The 19,170-nt window shown below is 29.0% G+C and overlaps 1 protein-coding gene across 4 annotated transcripts in view; it reads right to left on the bottom strand.

The window, feature by feature from the left end:
* Pak (serine/threonine-protein kinase PAK 3-like protein) overlaps positions 1-3,204 on the bottom strand; it is an 89,912-nt gene extending 86,708 nt beyond the window's left edge. The window contains exons 1-2 of one of the 4 annotated variants that reach the window (XM_075380795.1): positions 3,126-3,204; positions 2,169-2,286 (exon numbers count right to left, since the gene is read on the bottom strand). In XM_075380795.1, the coding sequence (XP_075236910.1) occupies positions 2,169-2,224 (56 nt within the window). In that variant the 5' untranslated portion in view covers positions 2,225-2,286; positions 3,126-3,204. Of the gene's footprint in view, positions 1-2,001; positions 2,139-2,168; positions 2,855-3,125 lie in introns of those variants that run through there. The other 3 variants (XM_075380794.1, XM_075380793.1, XM_075380796.1) reach the window with 3 other exon arrangements.
* Positions 3,205-19,170: the final 15,966 nt, after the last annotated feature.

Raw genomic sequence — 19,170 nt, 5'->3', positions numbered from 1 at the left:
CAAGTTTCACTTCCATATAAGCTATGCTCTAAATATATAAACCAAAAATGTTTTCCTGATGTATATTTACATTTACATATATGCATTTTATATTTACATATATTCAATTTATAATAATGCCTAATAAGTGAAAAGGTTTGTACTGTTTATTCATAGTGTTAAGTGTACAAATCAATGAGCAATCCATTTTTTAATTCATAATGTAATTTAGCTTGCTTACTGACAATAAATTGAAACTCAGTAATTTTCAAATGTAATCTTTAACTGATTAACTCATATCAATGACATAAATATTTACACAACTCTGCTAGTTCTATTTATTTTTTCATCTGAACACTACTTTATCGTTTCATTGGCTAAGTTGAGTATAAATAAAGATGGGTCTAATACAGCCCACAAGATTAAAAATTCTACTGTAAACATTAATTATAAAAAAAAACCATGTTTTAAATTTCTGAACTAATCGATAAAATTCTGCAAAAAAAAAAAATTAATAATTCGTGATTAATTTAGAAATATTAGACACTGGTTAAAAGTTCTAAATACGTATTTGTATAAAATGGTAATCAATTAATATAGAAATTTCTATACTAACAGCGACCAGTTAAGCATAACAGTTTTTAAATATAATTTTTAAAATTAACTTGGCAGTAGCAATAATTAAAACAAACATTTCAAATTTTACATACATTTTTCAAAACGTTTTATAAATATATATTTTATCAAGTTTTAAGATTTCGTAATAAATTCATTTAAATGACATAACAGCAGAAGACAAGACAATGGAAATAGAACTGAAACAACACCATACACTGTTTAAGAACTGTATCATGTTTAAAGATTAAGTACAACAAAAATTATTCAAAACCATATAAGTATGAAGAAAATGTAAAAAATTGTTAATATTTTAACAAAAACAGTATATAAACAATGTCTTTCACTACTTTTGCAAAGGGTAAATTAACAAATCAAAAACTACATCAAACATATGTGACTTTAATCATATACATAATAAATAAATGAAAAAGGATATTACATCTGAAACTGTGAAGTACCCATGAAATTATATGTAGGAAATAATAACCAATTACAAAAATAAAAAGGTAGAAATTTACCTGAAACAAAATTATTCCTTTTAATCCACAAAATGTGGATATTCAATTAAAAATGTATATAATTTAAAGTAAAAGGTAACCCAATGGCACCACTGACGTTTAATCAATAAAAGCCAATATTGTAGTAACTTTACCAGAAAAAGCCTGCTCAAAATTATCTACAAAACTCACGTGAATCAACCTTCCAACAAAACTGAAGCAACTACCTAATCTTACTATTCACATCTTTTTCTTTCTTTTTCCTGTTTAGCCTCTGTGAATTACCGTTCAGGTATTACTTCAGAAGATGAATGAGGATGATATGTATGAGTGTAAATGAAGTGCAGTCTTGTACAGTATCAGTTCAACCATTCCTGAGATGTGTGGTTAATTGAAACCCAGCCACCAAAGAATACCGGTATCCACGATCTAGTGTTCAAGCCCATATAAAGGTAACCAGGTGCCTTTACTAGGACTTGAACACTGGAACTCTTGACTAACAATTCAGTTGATTCGGGATGATGGGTTCACCGCTGGACCAACCTGGTGGAATTACTATTCACATGATTTTGTCAAATCACATAATATAAAAACTGGACTTAAAACACACCTGTATGAACACCGAACTCAAAACTATTCAGATAATATAACTATGCATCTAAGTGTCTAAATTTTCATCATGTAAACAAAACAATTAAAGAAAAAATATATCTAAATAAAGTATTCTATGATATTTATCCACAAGCGATATAAACACTCCAATTATTAAAAAAAAACCTAAAAAAACAAGCTAAATAAAAAAAGGTTTCTTATAAAAGTGAGTTTAATAATGCTCACAATAAAGAAAACCACACAAAGTATGCCTATGCAGAACTATAGGCTTCATTACTTTAAAAAGCCTACTCACACAGTAATAACCAGAAATTCCTTAAAATGATAAAACAAATGCCAAATTGAAGGAAATATATATAGTAACAAAAATTAAACTAAATATAACCTAATCATTACACATTTTTCTTATCTCAAAATAAATCATGATGTTAAATGCATGTTTAAATTACATTAAATAATTACCTGTTGCTAGTCAAACGAACAGGAGGTGCTGGCGGTTTGTCTTCGTCATCAGACATTGTGGTTTGATTAAAAGCTCGAACTTATTCCTTAAACCAATGGTGTTGATTGCGAAGCCAACCTAACCAGGAAACAACACACCGCAAAATAATTATCAGAACTAAACTTTACGTAGATTAGTCGTATACTTCATTCAATTAATCGAGTCGAACTGAACACAATAAAACGTATGTTCAACACTAAAACCCATTAACACTAATCAAAATTCACTGCAAATTTTTATTGAATTTTAACGATTGGTTAGCCATAATAAAAATATAACTATAATACAAAAGACATGTAAAAGCAAAGCGGAAATGAGACACTGATAACGGTTACCGGAATCCAAATGATTCACTGTATTCAAGGCCGTGTATAAAGCCTAACCATATCCTTTGAATAATGATAAAGTGCGATAATGTACAGTAGTTTTTAACACCTGAGAAACGCTACTACAGATATACTAATGCTTCCCACCGTATCTCTTACCTTCGTAAGGCAATAAGAAGTATAAAATAAACTCTATAATCTCTTTTGCATTTTTATATTATTTTTCAAGAACAGCAATCCATTAGCAAATTGTAATGGGAAATAATTAAAAAATTCTTTGTCTTCATTGTAAAAGACCTAACCAGCGCCATAACCATCGACCATCCTCCATTATGATAGGTATCCTCAGGTGCAACAACGTAAAACAAATTTAAGATTATAATATTGTATTTTTTCTAACTCTGCATAATATTATATTAAACAAAGGGTTTATAATTAAAAAATTAACACAGGCTGTTATAATATTTCATATAACTTTTGTACAAAATATACTTTTTATTTTTCTACTTCAGTCATAATCTTCAACTGACTGATTTTTTTCTTTGGGAACTATATTAAAATATTAATAAAAAAATAAAATTGTATACTTACCTCAAAGTATTTTCATTATCAAGCGGATTTTTGATAAAGAATGCCATGTGTAAACTTACATCGCTAAAACAGAGTTCTGATCCGCATCTCTAGGTGACGGTAAAGACGCTTACCCCCTCTAGATTATTCAAGAAAGCTTAAAAGCGGGTGGGCGGAGCCTGCTTTTTAGAGGTAAAAATTAATTTATGAACAAGTTTATTTTTTTTGTTTTTGTCATTAATGCTTTTAAATTTGGTAAAAATTCCAACTCTTGCAGTTGTAATTTTTTTTATTTATAAATGAAATTAGTCTGTTTTTAAGACAGTAGAAAGCATTTAAAAGTAACTTCATAAAAGTTTATATTACTTGTTATTTACAATATATTAACATTGCTTAGATTGATCAAGGGAAACCATGGTAAAACTATGATCAACTGACAATTTCCCGTAGCAAATATCAGATTTAAAAAATAGCATTTTCAGTTAATGCTAGTTAAAATCACTTTTTGTATAAATTGTTTGCATTGAGCTTGCCAATTTGGTGTGTTTACAGATGAATTTTATTACTAGCTTTGTATATTGTTATAAATATGATATAATGTTTTTTAGAGTAAACTATAGTAAAACATTTCATATTAAACTCTGCTAATCTTTAATATGATGTTGTGTATTTTGTTTTGTAGTCTATTTGTTAATTATACACATTATATAAATTTAATTTTCATTAATAATGTTAACAGCTTTCTTTATAAATACTTTATGAACATAGCAGCATATTATGTTTTTGATATAATATTAATTTTAAAAGTAGTTATACAGTGGTAATATTTAATTGTAAATATGTCTGACTACTTTGTAAGCAATATTTTCATAATTCTGATTATCTACCTGATAAGGATAAATTTACAGCATGTCAAATCTTACCATATAGATATACTGGTAACAAAAGATACTTTGGGTATATGAAAAAGGTCTACTTGTGCAACCAAACCTGTGCGATAATTATGGAAATAATACTTCTGCTTTTCATCCTTTTTCTTATTTTTTTTGTGAAAACAAAAAAAATTTGACTCTCCTATAACTAAAAACATTTTGACAATTAATTGTCCAGTGCATGATCACTAGATCACTTCAACAATTTAACATGATCACTACATTGTAGTGATACATGATCATTACAATAATTAAACAGTATATTTCTGGAAGATTATTACTTTTTCTCAGGGATATAAATTTCAAATTAAAATATTGGCTTAAAATATAATAAAATAAATGTCTCACTGATGTAACAAAGTGGTCATAGATAATAAGGATGGTAGATACAAAAACTGAAAGAAAGATTAAGATACAACGTGATGTAATTTCCCTTGGTCTAACATTTCAGCTCACATGTGTGATATCAGAGTTGAATGTTCAACATCCCAATGACAGATTTAACCTCTCATCTTCTACAACCATTTATCCTATAACATTTTAATCATTAAAAAACAAATCTTTCTTATATCTTTGTTTTAAATCACAAAATAATAATAATAAAATTAATAACTAATGTAAGAGGAAAATAAGCTGGAAGTACAGTGTGATAGATTTTGTTAATTAGGAGTCCAGTTCAGTTCATAAATCATTTCCGTTATAAATTAGAACTAAACAATTTAACTCCAGTTAATAAAGAAACAGAAAGGGGTATATTAATTTATTGTTTTTTATATCTTTTCCAGTCTTTCTTATGATTGCGAAACATCTGAGATACAAGAAGGACCAGATCAGACTTGTTTTCAGTGTGGCTAATAACACAATAAAACCATCCCTTGTAGTAAACAGAGAGAAAGTATCAATTGTATAATTGAAAAATATTTGTATTTTTATTAACTTGGCATACTGATATCTAATGACACATTTGGGCAATTTAAAAAAAAAAAAACAACAGAAAAAACTTTTCTACTCACTATGTCAAGTAAATCTGACATAGGATGATTGTTAATAAAACAACTATTACAGTTCAAGGTGTGACTTTTGACTCATGTCAGGTTGCTTACAAGCATTATGGTTATACAACAACATTCTTAACAGGAGAAGTATAAATCATACCTACACAGGATTTCAGCCTTAACACAGGCGTATGAATAATAAAGCCATCTACACAGTTTTTGTAGATCTGGAAGAAGGCATTTGATAATATAAAATGGATTTTAACAACTCATGTAAAATTGTATTGTAAAATTATATCATAGTTTAAAATACAATATATATTATTTATATTGTAGTATAAGAAGGCATAATACAATCTGTGACACAATCGGGTAGCAGTCACAAGAATATAAGATAAAGAAAAATTTATTTTAACTCATAAATCAGGGATACAGAATGTTGCTTATCCCCAGTGCGTTTACATTTTACATAGAAGCAATAGATTAAGTAAGTAAAGGAAAAATTTGAGAGTTGTATAACTATATAAGGAGAAAAATATCTTGACATTTGCTGATGATATTGTCCTTTTAACAAAAACCAAATTAAGCATGAAGAATGATGAATGAATAAAATAGAAATTCCCTTTGAAAATAAAAAAGAGTAAAACAAAGGTCGTAAAATGTAATAGAAAGGAGAATAATGTGGAATTAAATATCAGGGTAAGATAACACTCTACTAGAAATAAATTAGAAATGAGAGAATTTTGTCATTTTGGTAGTAAAATTACTAAGGATGGATGAATTATTATTATAGATATCAAAAAGAAACTAGCACAAGCAAGCAGAGTTTTTATAAAAATAAAAATCACTAATATATATGAAATATAGATCTAACCAATGTAATAGTAAATTTTTCTTAATTTGCTATGTTTTTGTCCGTGACAGTCAGTGATAATATCAATTTAAAATTTAACCTTTCATAATGACATAGTCAACCAAGTTGTATAGAAAATTTTTTTTAAATCTTACTTTACAATGTTTTCAGTTGTCTTCATAACTATTCTCAGTGACTGTTGCTGCTGTTTTCATAGTGTTGTCAGCTGCAAGTTACTGCTGCTGAATTTTTTGAACTAGACATGTTAAGAATCTACCAATTTTGTTGTCAGTGTTTGTGATTTTTGACAGTAGTTAGAAAATGTTGATTTTATGTTGCTTTTAAGAGGTCTTAAGTGTTCATTGTGACTTTTAAACCATATTCCAATTGAACAGTGAAGAACACTTTGCAGTTGGAATAAAGAAAACAAAACAAATCATTACATATAGAACTCAATCAGCAAACAAACACAATACCTTTGGAATATATAAACTTTAACTCTTTTAATAAATAAAATTCTTTATAAAGTACGAGGGTTATTTTTTTTTCAAGGTCTGATCGGTTGCAAAATAAAAACCCACACAAAAGTTGGATGAACCTTTGTGTATATGTGTTGCGCAGCGTCACTACTATGGCCTTCAATCACGCCGCGCCACTTTGTATAGTTCTGAACATGCAGCTAGCACTTAAACATGTCTACAACAGTAACATCTCCCGCCAAGTGCGTGCGGTAATTCGATTTCTTCAGGCTAAGGGGTGTAATGCAGCTGAAATTCATCGACGAATAAGTAATGTGTACGGTGAAACTTCAATGAGTGACAGCAAAGTGCGACAACGGTGCAGGAACTTTAAAGCAGGACATACAGATGTTCATGATGCAGATGGTCAGGGAAGGAAGCGAGTGTCAACCGATGATCTCGTTGAGCAAGTGGATGAGGGAATTCGAGAAAATCATCGGTTCACAATTTCTGTATTGAGTGATTCGCTTCCTGAAATTTCAAGGTCAGCTATCTACACCATTGTGAGTGAGAGACTTCAGTACCGCAAAATGTGTGCAAGGTGGGTTCCCAAGATGCTGTTCAACCATCACAAAACAATGAGAATGGACGCCTCTCTAACGTTTCTCCAGCGCTACCACAATGAAGGAGAAGATTTTTTGAACAAAATTGTCACAGGGAATTAGACATGGGTCCATTTCGAAACTGAAGAAACAAAAGAACAATCCAAACACTGGATGCAATCTCATTCACCCAGTAAACCAAAGAAGTTCAAGCAAACCTTCTCCAACAGAAAGTGTATGGCTACTGTGTTCTGGGACCAGAATGGAGTTCTCTTGGTGGAATTTTTTATTTTCACTGTGGTTTTAATTTCGTGACCGATCAGACCTTGAAAAAAAATAACCCTCCTATAAAACCAAAATATTTTTAATCTAATTATAATGAGTAAATGTAAAGCTTCACAAAGTAATGATGTAAACTATGATATAATCTAATACTGTAATCAGAAATTTTTTATTTTAATGTTAATTAACGTATTTAAAAAGAATTATTTCAATTTGGGGAAGTATGTCCTGTATGGAAATAAATATAGTAAAAAAAAGTTGTAAATTCATTAATAAGTTTACACTTTTTGGTAAACATTTTATGACACCTAAAAAATCATAGCATTCACTGATGAAAAAGAACACATTAAATTTGGAAAATTTTTTCATAATTTAAAAACAAAGTTCTTTGTAACTGCTCATACGGATGTAAAAAACATGAAGAAATTATTTAAACACCATCAAATCATGTTCAGCATTTGCAAACTTAAAGTATTATTATAGAATTTCCTTACAAAGGTTTTGGTTTTAAAAAGAAATACATTTTAAAAGGTCATAATATAAAATTTAAATGTTAACATAACCAACCTCAAAAATAATAAATACCCCATATCAGACTCATGAAGAAAAGTGAGAAGAAAAATGGTTTCGTGTTATCTTCTACACTATGTTGTTTTCAAATATGTTCTAGTAAATTACATGTCAATCCCACCAAAATGCAAATGATATTCTATCCTACAAGTGACACCTTCATTTACTGTTCGTCATAGAGACTGGTGTGTAGTGAGCAACATTACTCTAGGGAAAGCATCTCTGACTATCCTTATACCTCATATACTCAGCCATAATAAAGATAAAAAACATAGTGTAAAGTAATTATGTGTCTCTTTCTGTTGTGAAATAATTTATTATACATATACTACTTCAGTTCAGTAGGAGAATACATATGTACATACGTAAAGAAAATTTAAACATAATAACTAATAAAATAAAATATTCCTAAGGGTTAAGGGTTGGTTAATTTACCAACTTAAATTAACTGTGATGTTTATAAACTGTGTGGTGTTTGAATTTAGTTTTTAGATATATTAACTGTGCATATGTTTATAATTATTATTTTTATTATTATTGCTGTTAAAAACTTCAAGTGTTTTTTTATGTTGTTAAAAATTATGTTACAGTATTTATAAAATTAGAATATTTTAAATTTCCTTTTTTGAAGTATATTAAAAATGAAGAAGTTTCTTAACTGATCAGTATATTTTGTTTTACACATCTTCAAGCTTTATAATTTGCCAAATGTATTGAATTTAATGATTACAGTGGTCAACACAATTTTTGAAATAGATATATTAATTTGTGCTTTATAAAGTATTTTTTATGTTGAATAGAAAATGTAATCATAAATGCTCTATCACATATGTTTTTGAGTTATCTTAGTTTAAATATCCCTATTATTTCATTCTTTCTGCATAATAGAAAAATTCTGTTACTTTGTGCATTATGTTGTAAACATACCTGATACTTGTAACTAAGAGTAGAATAAATAAAGCTGCATCATATATATAACATCATCATATATTTATCATATTTAACTAATAAGTCTTTCTAAAACAATATCGATCTCTTTGAAAACATTCAATCTCTCAAAGGGGCTAAAGCTGCTAGTGGTTAAATTTGTGTGCGATAATACTGTTAAATTTCATATTTTAGAAACAGAAATAATTACTTGATGAAATATTTCTCTATAAAAGATTTGCTGTATTCCTATTGTAATACAGAAGGTTAGATGTCTGATCTGGGTATTCCTTATAATCCTGATAATTGGCAGTTATTCGTAGATTCCTCAAAAACAATCTTAAAAGTAGTACTACTGCATAATTCAAATGAGAATCCTGCTATATCAGTAGCGTATGCTGTTGAAATGAAAGAGACATGAAAGAATGTCATTAATTTTGAAAGGAATCAATTTCGATACTCAATTATGGTGTATCTGTGGCTACCTCAAAGTAATTGGTCTTGTTCTTCTTCTGCAAGATGGCTTTACAAAATACAGTTGTTTCTTATGTGTGTGGGACAGACATGCATTGTAATTTTTTTATATTTAACCTAAGTTATTTCATTTGTCTGTATTTACATAATAATTAATATGAATTTAATCATTTATATTTTTAATCTTATAATTTATGTTTTTATATTACTTATATTTTACGTTAGAATGACATGATTTATGTGATGTGTTATTAAATAATAATAAATTATGTATCGAAAAGAATAAAAGATTTATTTATTTAAGTCTCTTCCTTTATTCCTTTTCTTATTTTTCTGAAGATGCAAGTTTCTAGCCCTTGTATTTCTTGAGAACTTTTCAAGCGGTGTGCTTTGAAAAGAGCAGTATTGCATTTGCAATACTGCTCTTTTCTTACAGCAGTATTTTTTATAGGCAAATCTAATTTACATAAAAATAAAAGAAAAAGCTTAATAACAAATTATTTTTGAAGAAATACAACAAAACTTAAAAAACACAATAAAAATGTATTATTTTTACAATTATTATTCATTGAATTTTAACTTTTTGAAATTAACATTAAAGAAAAGTTAAGTTATAAATTGTTGGTAGCTTTTTTTATATAGCATTGACTTCAAAAGTTAAAGTTTATAGAATAATAATTGGAAAAATTTAGTGCGTTTCTTATAGTTAGTTTTATTTTTGTAGAAAGTTTGATTTTTTCTAGAGAAAATGGAAATTTATTTTTTTTCTCCTTTTTTGTTTTATTAAATATGATTATGATTCTATTAATCCTTTATTAGATAAAATTTTTTCTCTGAAAAATATTTATGGATAAAATGTTATCTATCAATTTTTGAGTTTTATTTTATAGTTATGAGTGTATTAATGAGCAAGTGAATTTCTATTGGAGTATCTCTCCTTGCTCATCAACTTTTAACTAAACTTGTAGATTGATTTCATATATTCCATAATTCAAACTTATATTGTTTAAAATTAAATATGGTGAATGGTGATTTTTCTACTCTTTTTAAAAAATTTATATTTCATAATTTTCTCACTTGAATATATATATATATATATATATATTTTAAATTAATAATAACATAATGTTTATAAAATTTAGAACAAGGTTTGCTTAAATTTTTGTATTAATAAGAATTTTTATTTTCCTATGATAATTTTTTCATGAAATCAGTTTTATTACACATAAATGTAATTAAGCAAACAAATATAATATAATTATATTACTATTTTATAAACTATTTACTCTTTTGTTTATATTAGTGGCAGTTTAAAAATTAAACTATTTGTAAATAAACATACTTACAGTAACAACCTAATAAAAATTACAAAGTTAACTCTTTGCAGCATGAGAAATGTTTGTATCATATGACCGTAGCAGCATGGGAAAATTAATTATTTCTAAATTAGGATTTACTTATTTCATAACATCAAAAGGATACACGTATGAATATCATTGAAAGTGAATTTTAAATAATTTCATCTTCAAATTCCTGAAAATGGGTGATGCATCTTTTGCATCACTATGCAACTAGGGGGTTTGTTACTTGAAAATGCAAGATATAAACAATATTAAAATATAGAATTTTTTACAACTAATAACACTGGAAACTATTAAATTATGTTTATTGATAAAATACAACTAAAGAGAAATTCTCTACATAATATGTAGCTAGACAAGAATGTACCATATAACTAATAATACTGAACTTTGAACGTAAAAAAATATGAATACAACTTATTATTTTAAAACAAAAGTGTCAAAATAAAATTATTGCATATGGTACTTTTGATTTCTCCAAGCAAAGTGGTACATCACATACACTCCAGACCCAAAATATCTGTTTTGGCTGTTTTATGTGCTGCACATGCACATCTTCTACACGTTGACCTTTTTGGCTGGTGGTTGGATCCTAGCTCCCTAATTTGAATCGGTATATTTGGTTTAAACCTTTTTACTGATTTCTCTGCCACAGATTTTGATAGTGAAGTACCAGATCTTGCTTCAACAAGTGTCTGTGATACAAGTCCGAAACTAATCTCACGCCTGCAGTCTTTCATTAGCTGACGATCAACCGGCAAGCATTTGTGAATTATAAATGCATTAACAGCTGCATCAATGAAATAAATGAATATTCTGTGTCAACTTATCTATGGTCAATTTCATAAGTGGTCAAATTTGTCAACAAAATTCATGTTCCTGTTATAGTCTACCACTGCTGCAGGACAGGAGAAACCTTTTCTTTCCCCAGTTTTAGTTTGTCGTAATACTTGTTCAACTTCCCTGGGGTCGTGGAAATTTGACAGCAAATGGACAGCGTTGTTATCCTTCCATTTTATTGCAACTACAGTTCCACTTGAAAACCATTGGTAATCACCGTGTGACCGTCTCTTTATCATCTTTAAAATTTGGCAGATTTTTTCCTATTTTTATTTACAGTACTACAGGCATTTATATTGGCACTTTTTAGTTCTTCCATGAGGTTATAGCTAGTAAAATAGTTATCAAAATAAACTGTGCGGTTGTAATCTTTGAATGGTTCCAATAGTTTCTTGACAATGTTTCCGCCTATATACTTTTGAACAGTCTGTCCCATTTTCCCTGAATATATATCAAACTTAAGAAGATAGCCTGATTTGTCCCCTAATTTCCATACTTTGTAGCCCTGTATTTCATATAACTTCTCCCACTGAACATGATCATTGATTCATCCACAACCATATCAGGATTTGTTTTGAATGATTCGGAAAATTAAAAAAAAATTAAATCAAGTAAAGGTCAAATCTTGTACAATTTATCGTACATGTTGAAGTGTAAGATTACTGTCGTTAAGTGTAATTTTCAAGTAGCCTTTACTGGCATTAGTTTAGATATAAAAGGGTCGTTGAGAAAAATATCTGACAACCAGTAATGTTTGTAACTTGGCAACTGTTTTATCCCCATGATAAGGTTTATACCAATAAATATCTCCATTTCTTTGTTTGTGTTTGGAACGTATTGTTTTCCTGATTGTTGTGCATATAGGTTGTTTGGAATACTATGTAATTTATCATGTTACCATCAATCAGCATTTTAAATAATTCATATGGTGATGGGTTTACTAAATTTGTAATTCGTTTTGTTGGTCCAGTCATCTGATCAAACTGTGCAGTAGGAGAAGGAATGAAATTTGTGCTCCACTGTGGTGCAATTCCAATTGTACCGCACGTGGTGGTGAAGGTGAAGGTATCATAGAGGATGTTGATGGAATGGATAGAACTTGAGCAGTAGCAGATGTATCGCTAGACGAAACATCACAGGTTAGGGGTTTACTTCATTCTCTAAAGTAGATTCCAATTCGAAAAAATGTCAGAAGTATCAACTGCAATGGTATCACCACACTCATCATCATTGTAATTTTCATCAATATCCGACTACATCGATGGAATTTCATCAAACATCAATATTTGCAGTAACTCTTCATTGGTTATTGTTTCATCCATTTTTACCTGCCAGAAAATTAACAAATTTCATGAGATTCTGAAGTTAACTAAGTTTGGATTACATTTTCAAGGAACAAATATTTTTCATGAAGTAATAATGGCCTAATTTTGAAATAAATATTGATTTCATAAGTAAAAGTGTTTGTAGGTACCTAATGCCTAGTTTAGAAATGAAGCGCATAAAAATAATACTGCAAGGCGTAAAAAACAAACTCAATTCGTTTGTTTTGAATGGTGACAATTTTGATGTTATGTATTTACCTGTGTGGCACAGTGATGCAGTTTTGATTCATCAATGAGAATGCTCTAAACTGACAATTATAAACTGTACTTGTTGATTTTACATTGCCAAATAACTAACATATTAATAGATATAATAGATACAACATGCTGTGCAAACTTTTTTCACTTACCCTAATTATTACAATAATAATAATTGATGACTTCCAAAGACTATATTCAACACGTGCAAAACCATATACAAAATCCACGAAATAAACATTACTGTAAATGTTGCCCATGACACTATCTGTAGGAAACTTTATGAACTACGTACTGGAAGTGGTATAAGAATTGAATCACTGAGCTTCCTACAATATGATGTTTTGTATGGTGATGTAAAATTGCATCACTGTGCAATAGAAATTGAAAAATAGGTGATGCAAAAAATGAATCACATTGCTGCAAAGAGTTAAATCATGTATGTCACATGTGAAACATATTTATTTTTTATTCACTTCTCTAAAAGGTATCAGATTTGTTTATTGATGTGATGAGAACATTTTTAGATAACTGTTAAAGAAATTTGGATTCAAATATTTGTAAATTACGTACTGCATTTTAGTTATCTTTTATATGGAAAATCTACTCTAAGACTATTTTGTATATTATATAAGTATTCTAAGTATTTGTTCAGATTTTCCTAAACATAAGGCAGGAACAAATACAGAAGATATCAAGTTCAGAATGTTAAGACTCGTAAAATGTTTTATATATGAATTCAAAGGGGGGGGGGGGGATATAAGCTTCTTATAACTTTTTTATTTTGCTATTTAATAACATTTTGTTTAGTTAAAGAATTACAACTGTTATGTAAAACGGTAATTTTTTTAAAATAATAAACTGAAACAAATTTAATGAATATAATGCTTTCAATACCAATTATAATACTTTCAGTTAGTAGCACTGGTGATCTCATCCTAGTGTTATTGGTTGATTTTTTTTAATTAGAAAGACAAGTATTTAGTATATGGTGGAAAATTGTGTTGGATTTGAATTATGTTGATTCATTTAGTCTTACTATGTTAGTCTAATTATGTTGATTCATTTAGTTTAACTGTTGTGTATTCAAATGTTTCATAAAGATCAAACGTGTTGAAAAATAATTTTTTCTTTTACATTTGTATAATGTATCAAGATTATTGATAATATTGGTTTGGTTTTTGATATTTTTGGATATTATTACTCTTCATTGGTGAGTATGTTAAGTCCTAACTATAATGATTGTTGGCAACCTTTCACAAATTATAAGTAACTTCCATAAATGATTTATCCAATGCTTTAACACAATAAAATCACATATAAGGATTATCAGGGAAAGTCAAGAATGGAATAGTTCCCAATATCTTCTTCAATTAATCAAATATGTGGTTGTGCAATCAGCTTGCCAAGCCCACCAAAATACAGGTGAAAAGCTATATTGTAAGCACAATTACTTTCAGAAAGCAATTTTGACAGGTGTTTCTTGTATCTTACCTTTTAAAAGCATTACAACCATAAGAAAGACTGGGACAGTTAATGAAAAGTAAAAGATTAATGAAGTGGAACAAAGAATTATACATACTATTTCAACATAGCAAATAGTTTGAATTTGGATCTTGTTTTTTGATTGTAAAATATTAGAGTGGTTCAGTTTATGTATTCCAGAGCCACTGTGTTTGATTTGTAATACTGTATTGTTTTTAATGGTTTGTTTTTTCCTGAAGGCTTAATTGTATTCAAAATTTTTAATTTTTGAGTAATTTTTTTGAGTCTGTTTATTAGTAAATATTGTAGATAAGTAAAAGTATTACATAATAAGTAGTAATTTCCAATATTTATTGATTTATTTCCTACGTAAAGGTACCGAATGTTTTATTGAGTGGCTTTTATAGTACATTTTTCTTTCTTTAACATCACCACTTCAGATTTCGATGTCTCTCTGTACCACATAACTTCGATTTTTCTATAATTCCTATAAACTCTAGAGCAAGGCTAATCTTTAAAAAAATCTGATGTGGAAACCACACGACTTCCTTGTACGACAAAGTTACATATACACATTTTAAAAAAATGACAAGTACATAAAATTTTATTTCAATAATAACTTATTGAACTTTAATTATCGTAAAAAATTTTTTTTTACAATCAGAGCTTATTAATTATTAATAAATCTAACATGAACTTTGTACAATTAACATTATTACAATTGGTATAGATTAACTGTAAATAATTAACTTTTAACATAATTTTGCGTATATTTTAATGATGAATTAAACAGGACGGTGAAGTGCATCGAACGAGTAATGCAATAGAACTTTACTCGACGAGAGAAGAAGACCAAGGAAAGAATAAACAATTAAGAGAGGATGATGAATATAAAGAGAGAGAAAATTTGAAAACTAGAGAACGTGTACACAAACTAAGATCAGAAGAATTATATCAATCCAAACAGCGATTAAATGATTGGCAACAAAAAACAAACGTATTGATAATCAACTCCGACTTAGGGAAAATATTGTCCGACAACATCAGAGGAGTAATGAAATAAAATATAAGGAATTTTTGCAATTTATCAAAGATAGGGCATGTATGCCTCAGTGTATATGTTGTTCTTGTGAGGGTCTATTTTTCAGTCACTCTGTAGTTAAATTTAATGTAGATATAATTAAACAGAAATTCCAGAATAATTAAATAAATTTAACTAGAAAATCCGAAAAAAATAAGATTCTTAATTCTAATTTTCAATTAATATTAATCAGATGTTTCACCAAATCTATTACATATGCACATATGTAATAATGCCTATTAAATTACATATATATTTGTGGATACCATTTTTATGACGGTTTTGTATGTGATCAAAATGTTTTACGAAATTACTCTAATTCGTTTAGATAAGTTTGAATCCGAAAGAGTATTCGTTTTTCATTGTATCTTTTGTTCCGATTACTATGTACCCATTTGGTGAAATAGAATAACCGTATTGCGTTTGTACGAGCATATATAAGGCTTCTGCCTTATACTCATATTTGGATTCGGGCAATATAAATACAATTTTTACGGAATCGATTTTTTATCCAGAAACGTTTTGGTGATACAGCCATGTTGTGACTTATTGGGATGTAATGATGTAACGAAGTAAGGCTGTACTGAAGACTTCAACAGCTTTAGTGCCAAGTTTTATACACACTCATCTCGTATCTCTCTCTTTACTAGAGAGTTTGTTGTACTTGGCAAATTATTTGGATGTACATCCGCCTCAAAGAGGGTTTTGTACAACAATTGTGTTCTACAAGGCAACTGATTCCAGTAACCTTTTTAAATATAAAATTCTGTAGTTTAAAATTTAGTCAGAACGAATTATGAGAACGGAATATTACAAATTAATCTGTAGTAATTTCTGTATGTAGTATAACGATATTTATTTTTATTAATATGTAAGATACGTTGAATAAAATATACATAGTGATTCATGAAGAATGTAATGTTCAGGGCATGTTCTGCTAGTGGAATTAAAATTCATATAAATATAAGTTCGGAAATGGTTTGTTAGCGAGTATTGGCTAGCGAAGAATTTCACCCTGATTTCAATGCCTTTGGTAAAATTAAGCCAGACTATAATTTTAGGAACCAAAACTAAAGGCTAAATTTTCGGGTTCTATGTGAAATTTGGCCTAAAGTATTGAGAAAAAATACGTTCCAAAAGGTGGAATATTTTTCTAGTATTTGAAAAATCTGAGGTAAAAGGTAAGACTAGATTAATAGAAAAAACTACATTGTGCTTATGTAAAAAAAACTTTGTTAAACTCGAAATAAATACACATTTTTTAAAAAGATTTTAGAAAATTTGACTGAGTATAATGGTGAAATTGAACTCCACAGAGACTAAATAACATAAAAATTTCGAAATTTATTAAAAACATAACATATTTGAATTGTGATAGATTTCAAGCAGGTATTAAACAATTATGGTGGCTCCGGCGCGGGATAGCCTAATCTTGGAAGGGTAGGACGCTCCGGCGTCTCATCACCGATGAGTGGACGGGAACTCTTGGTGAAGCCACGGGTGGGGTGGGGGGTGTAAATAAGACCATAATCTCGGTGAGGGATCCCTTCGTGAGTTCCCCATTATTGGCAAGGCGGAGAGAATGTAAGACCGTAGTCCAGGTGGGGGATCTCTGGGGATTTTTCGCTAGAGGCGAGGCATAAAGACCGGATTCCCGGTGGTGGGATCCCTTCGATGTCCCCTCATTTGAGGCATGGCAACTAATCGAAAGACCGGATCCCGGCTATCTGGGTGGGACTTTGACTTCTGCCGAGGTAGTTTGAGGCGATGGCACTCCGCGGAGCTGTAGTTATGCTTAATTACGAGTTCGACACTGGTGAGCGGGGACACTGGGGGTGTTATTAAGAAAAATAAAAATAGTATTAAACAAAACAAAATTTTCAGTAGCTTTTAATATATCCTAAATATTTCAAAAATTACTTAGAAGTATATTTCTGTGACCTATTTTTTCAATTTTTTAGGTCAGATTTCATATAAAACTGGTTTTATTTTCATCAGTAGATCATGTACTGAATATTTCTTTTCATTCTTCCTGAATTATCCTTATAAAAAATAAAGTATGAAACAAACACGATAATTTATATATAGTAAACAAGAGAAAGTTCATTTTGAATTGCCTTTAATAAAAGTAATTATAATGGCGATGTAAATTTAAATTTAATTTTTCCCTTTTTTCTTCCTGGAGGTTGCGGTCAACAAATGTAATATCGATGAATACAAGTACTTATTTACTATGAATAATTACGTCAAATATAAAGTTAATGATTAATAAATTGAAAATTACTTACCTTGTTATTACTTAATATATATAGGTAATTACTTACCTCATATACTTGAGTTGCAAACCAGAAGTATAGAACCACTGTGAAAAAACAGTATCCTGAAAATAGAATATACTAAAAAATAAAAGTAGTGTAAAACAACTCCACACTTTTCCGTAAATGGGATTCTTATTAAACAAATGAATTGGCGGACCTATCAACTAGCCTCTAAGTTCGCCTGGCTTAATATCTCTTGACTACTAACTATGGGGCTATTTGAATCATTATATATGAACAATACTGTAATAAAAGATAAGATTTCGTTATTAAAATTCTCAGTTCGGTGTAACCTAATACAAAACAACCCTGTTAAATATGAAAAGTCACCAAAAATATTGTTCTTCGGGAAGAATACTGTATCAACTGTGATGGAAGATATTTTCCGTTGTTTATTTAATTTGTTTTAAGTTGATTTTATTGTTTGTGTTTGTATCTCTGATCATTCCGATCAGATAAACTCATGTGCGTCTCGATATAGACACTTTCCATACCGCAAGTAGAGTTACTAGAAAAGTTAAATAAATGAGAATATTCTTATTTTAAGAGCGTTTCAGTGTTGTCAATGAAGAAAAAAATATAGTTTTAAATTTAATTATTTGTACCGTCAAAAGCATTGTAAATTTATCGAACCTTTTCTTTATCCCTAAATGTTTACGTGTTCTTGTACATGTTGAATTTTATACAGCTGAATGAGTTAGCGATTTATTTGTTATGGTGTCTATGTACAAGAGAATAATTTTTTTTTAAATTCTTTCACGTTACTTTACACCGTAACCCCTGTGGGTTACGGTGGTAATCAAATTTTTTATAACATCCGAAGGACATTGCAGTTCATCAATAACTACTATGTCTTCAGAACAGCAAGGTCCAACAATGCCATTATTCCATTTTTTAGCATTGCTATTGTTATATATTTTTTATTTTACTTGTTTCAATATCTTTTAAATTAAGATAATCAAGTTCTTAGTAATAATTTGAAGTTAATTTGAGACTAAACATATTCTTGGAAGGTTGAATTCGATTTTGAGCCTTATGTGTAACTTATTCTTCAAGTTTTGAAAACGTTCTGACGTAGATTCACGGTATCTACGATCACAAATTCTAGTAATCCTAGAAGTAGTTTTTCTTATTTACGATCTCACGGACTAGGCATTATGAAAATATTATTACCAAATATAAAATCGTACTTATGTCGATTATGTGTACACCTTACCCTTATGGAACTTCTTAGTTCGTGGTATAAAAATCTGCATAGTGTCACATTGTTCGTAATGGATGAGTTCTCACAATGCCTGAGAAAAA

Source organism: Lycorma delicatula, chromosome 12 (genome assembly GCF_047948215.1).
Source record: "Lycorma delicatula isolate Av1 chromosome 12, ASM4794821v1, whole genome shotgun sequence".
Taxonomy (NCBI): domain Eukaryota; kingdom Metazoa; phylum Arthropoda; class Insecta; order Hemiptera; family Fulgoridae; genus Lycorma; species Lycorma delicatula.
Note: the sequence above shows the minus strand (reverse complement) of the source record. Positions and strands in the feature narration are given on the sequence as shown.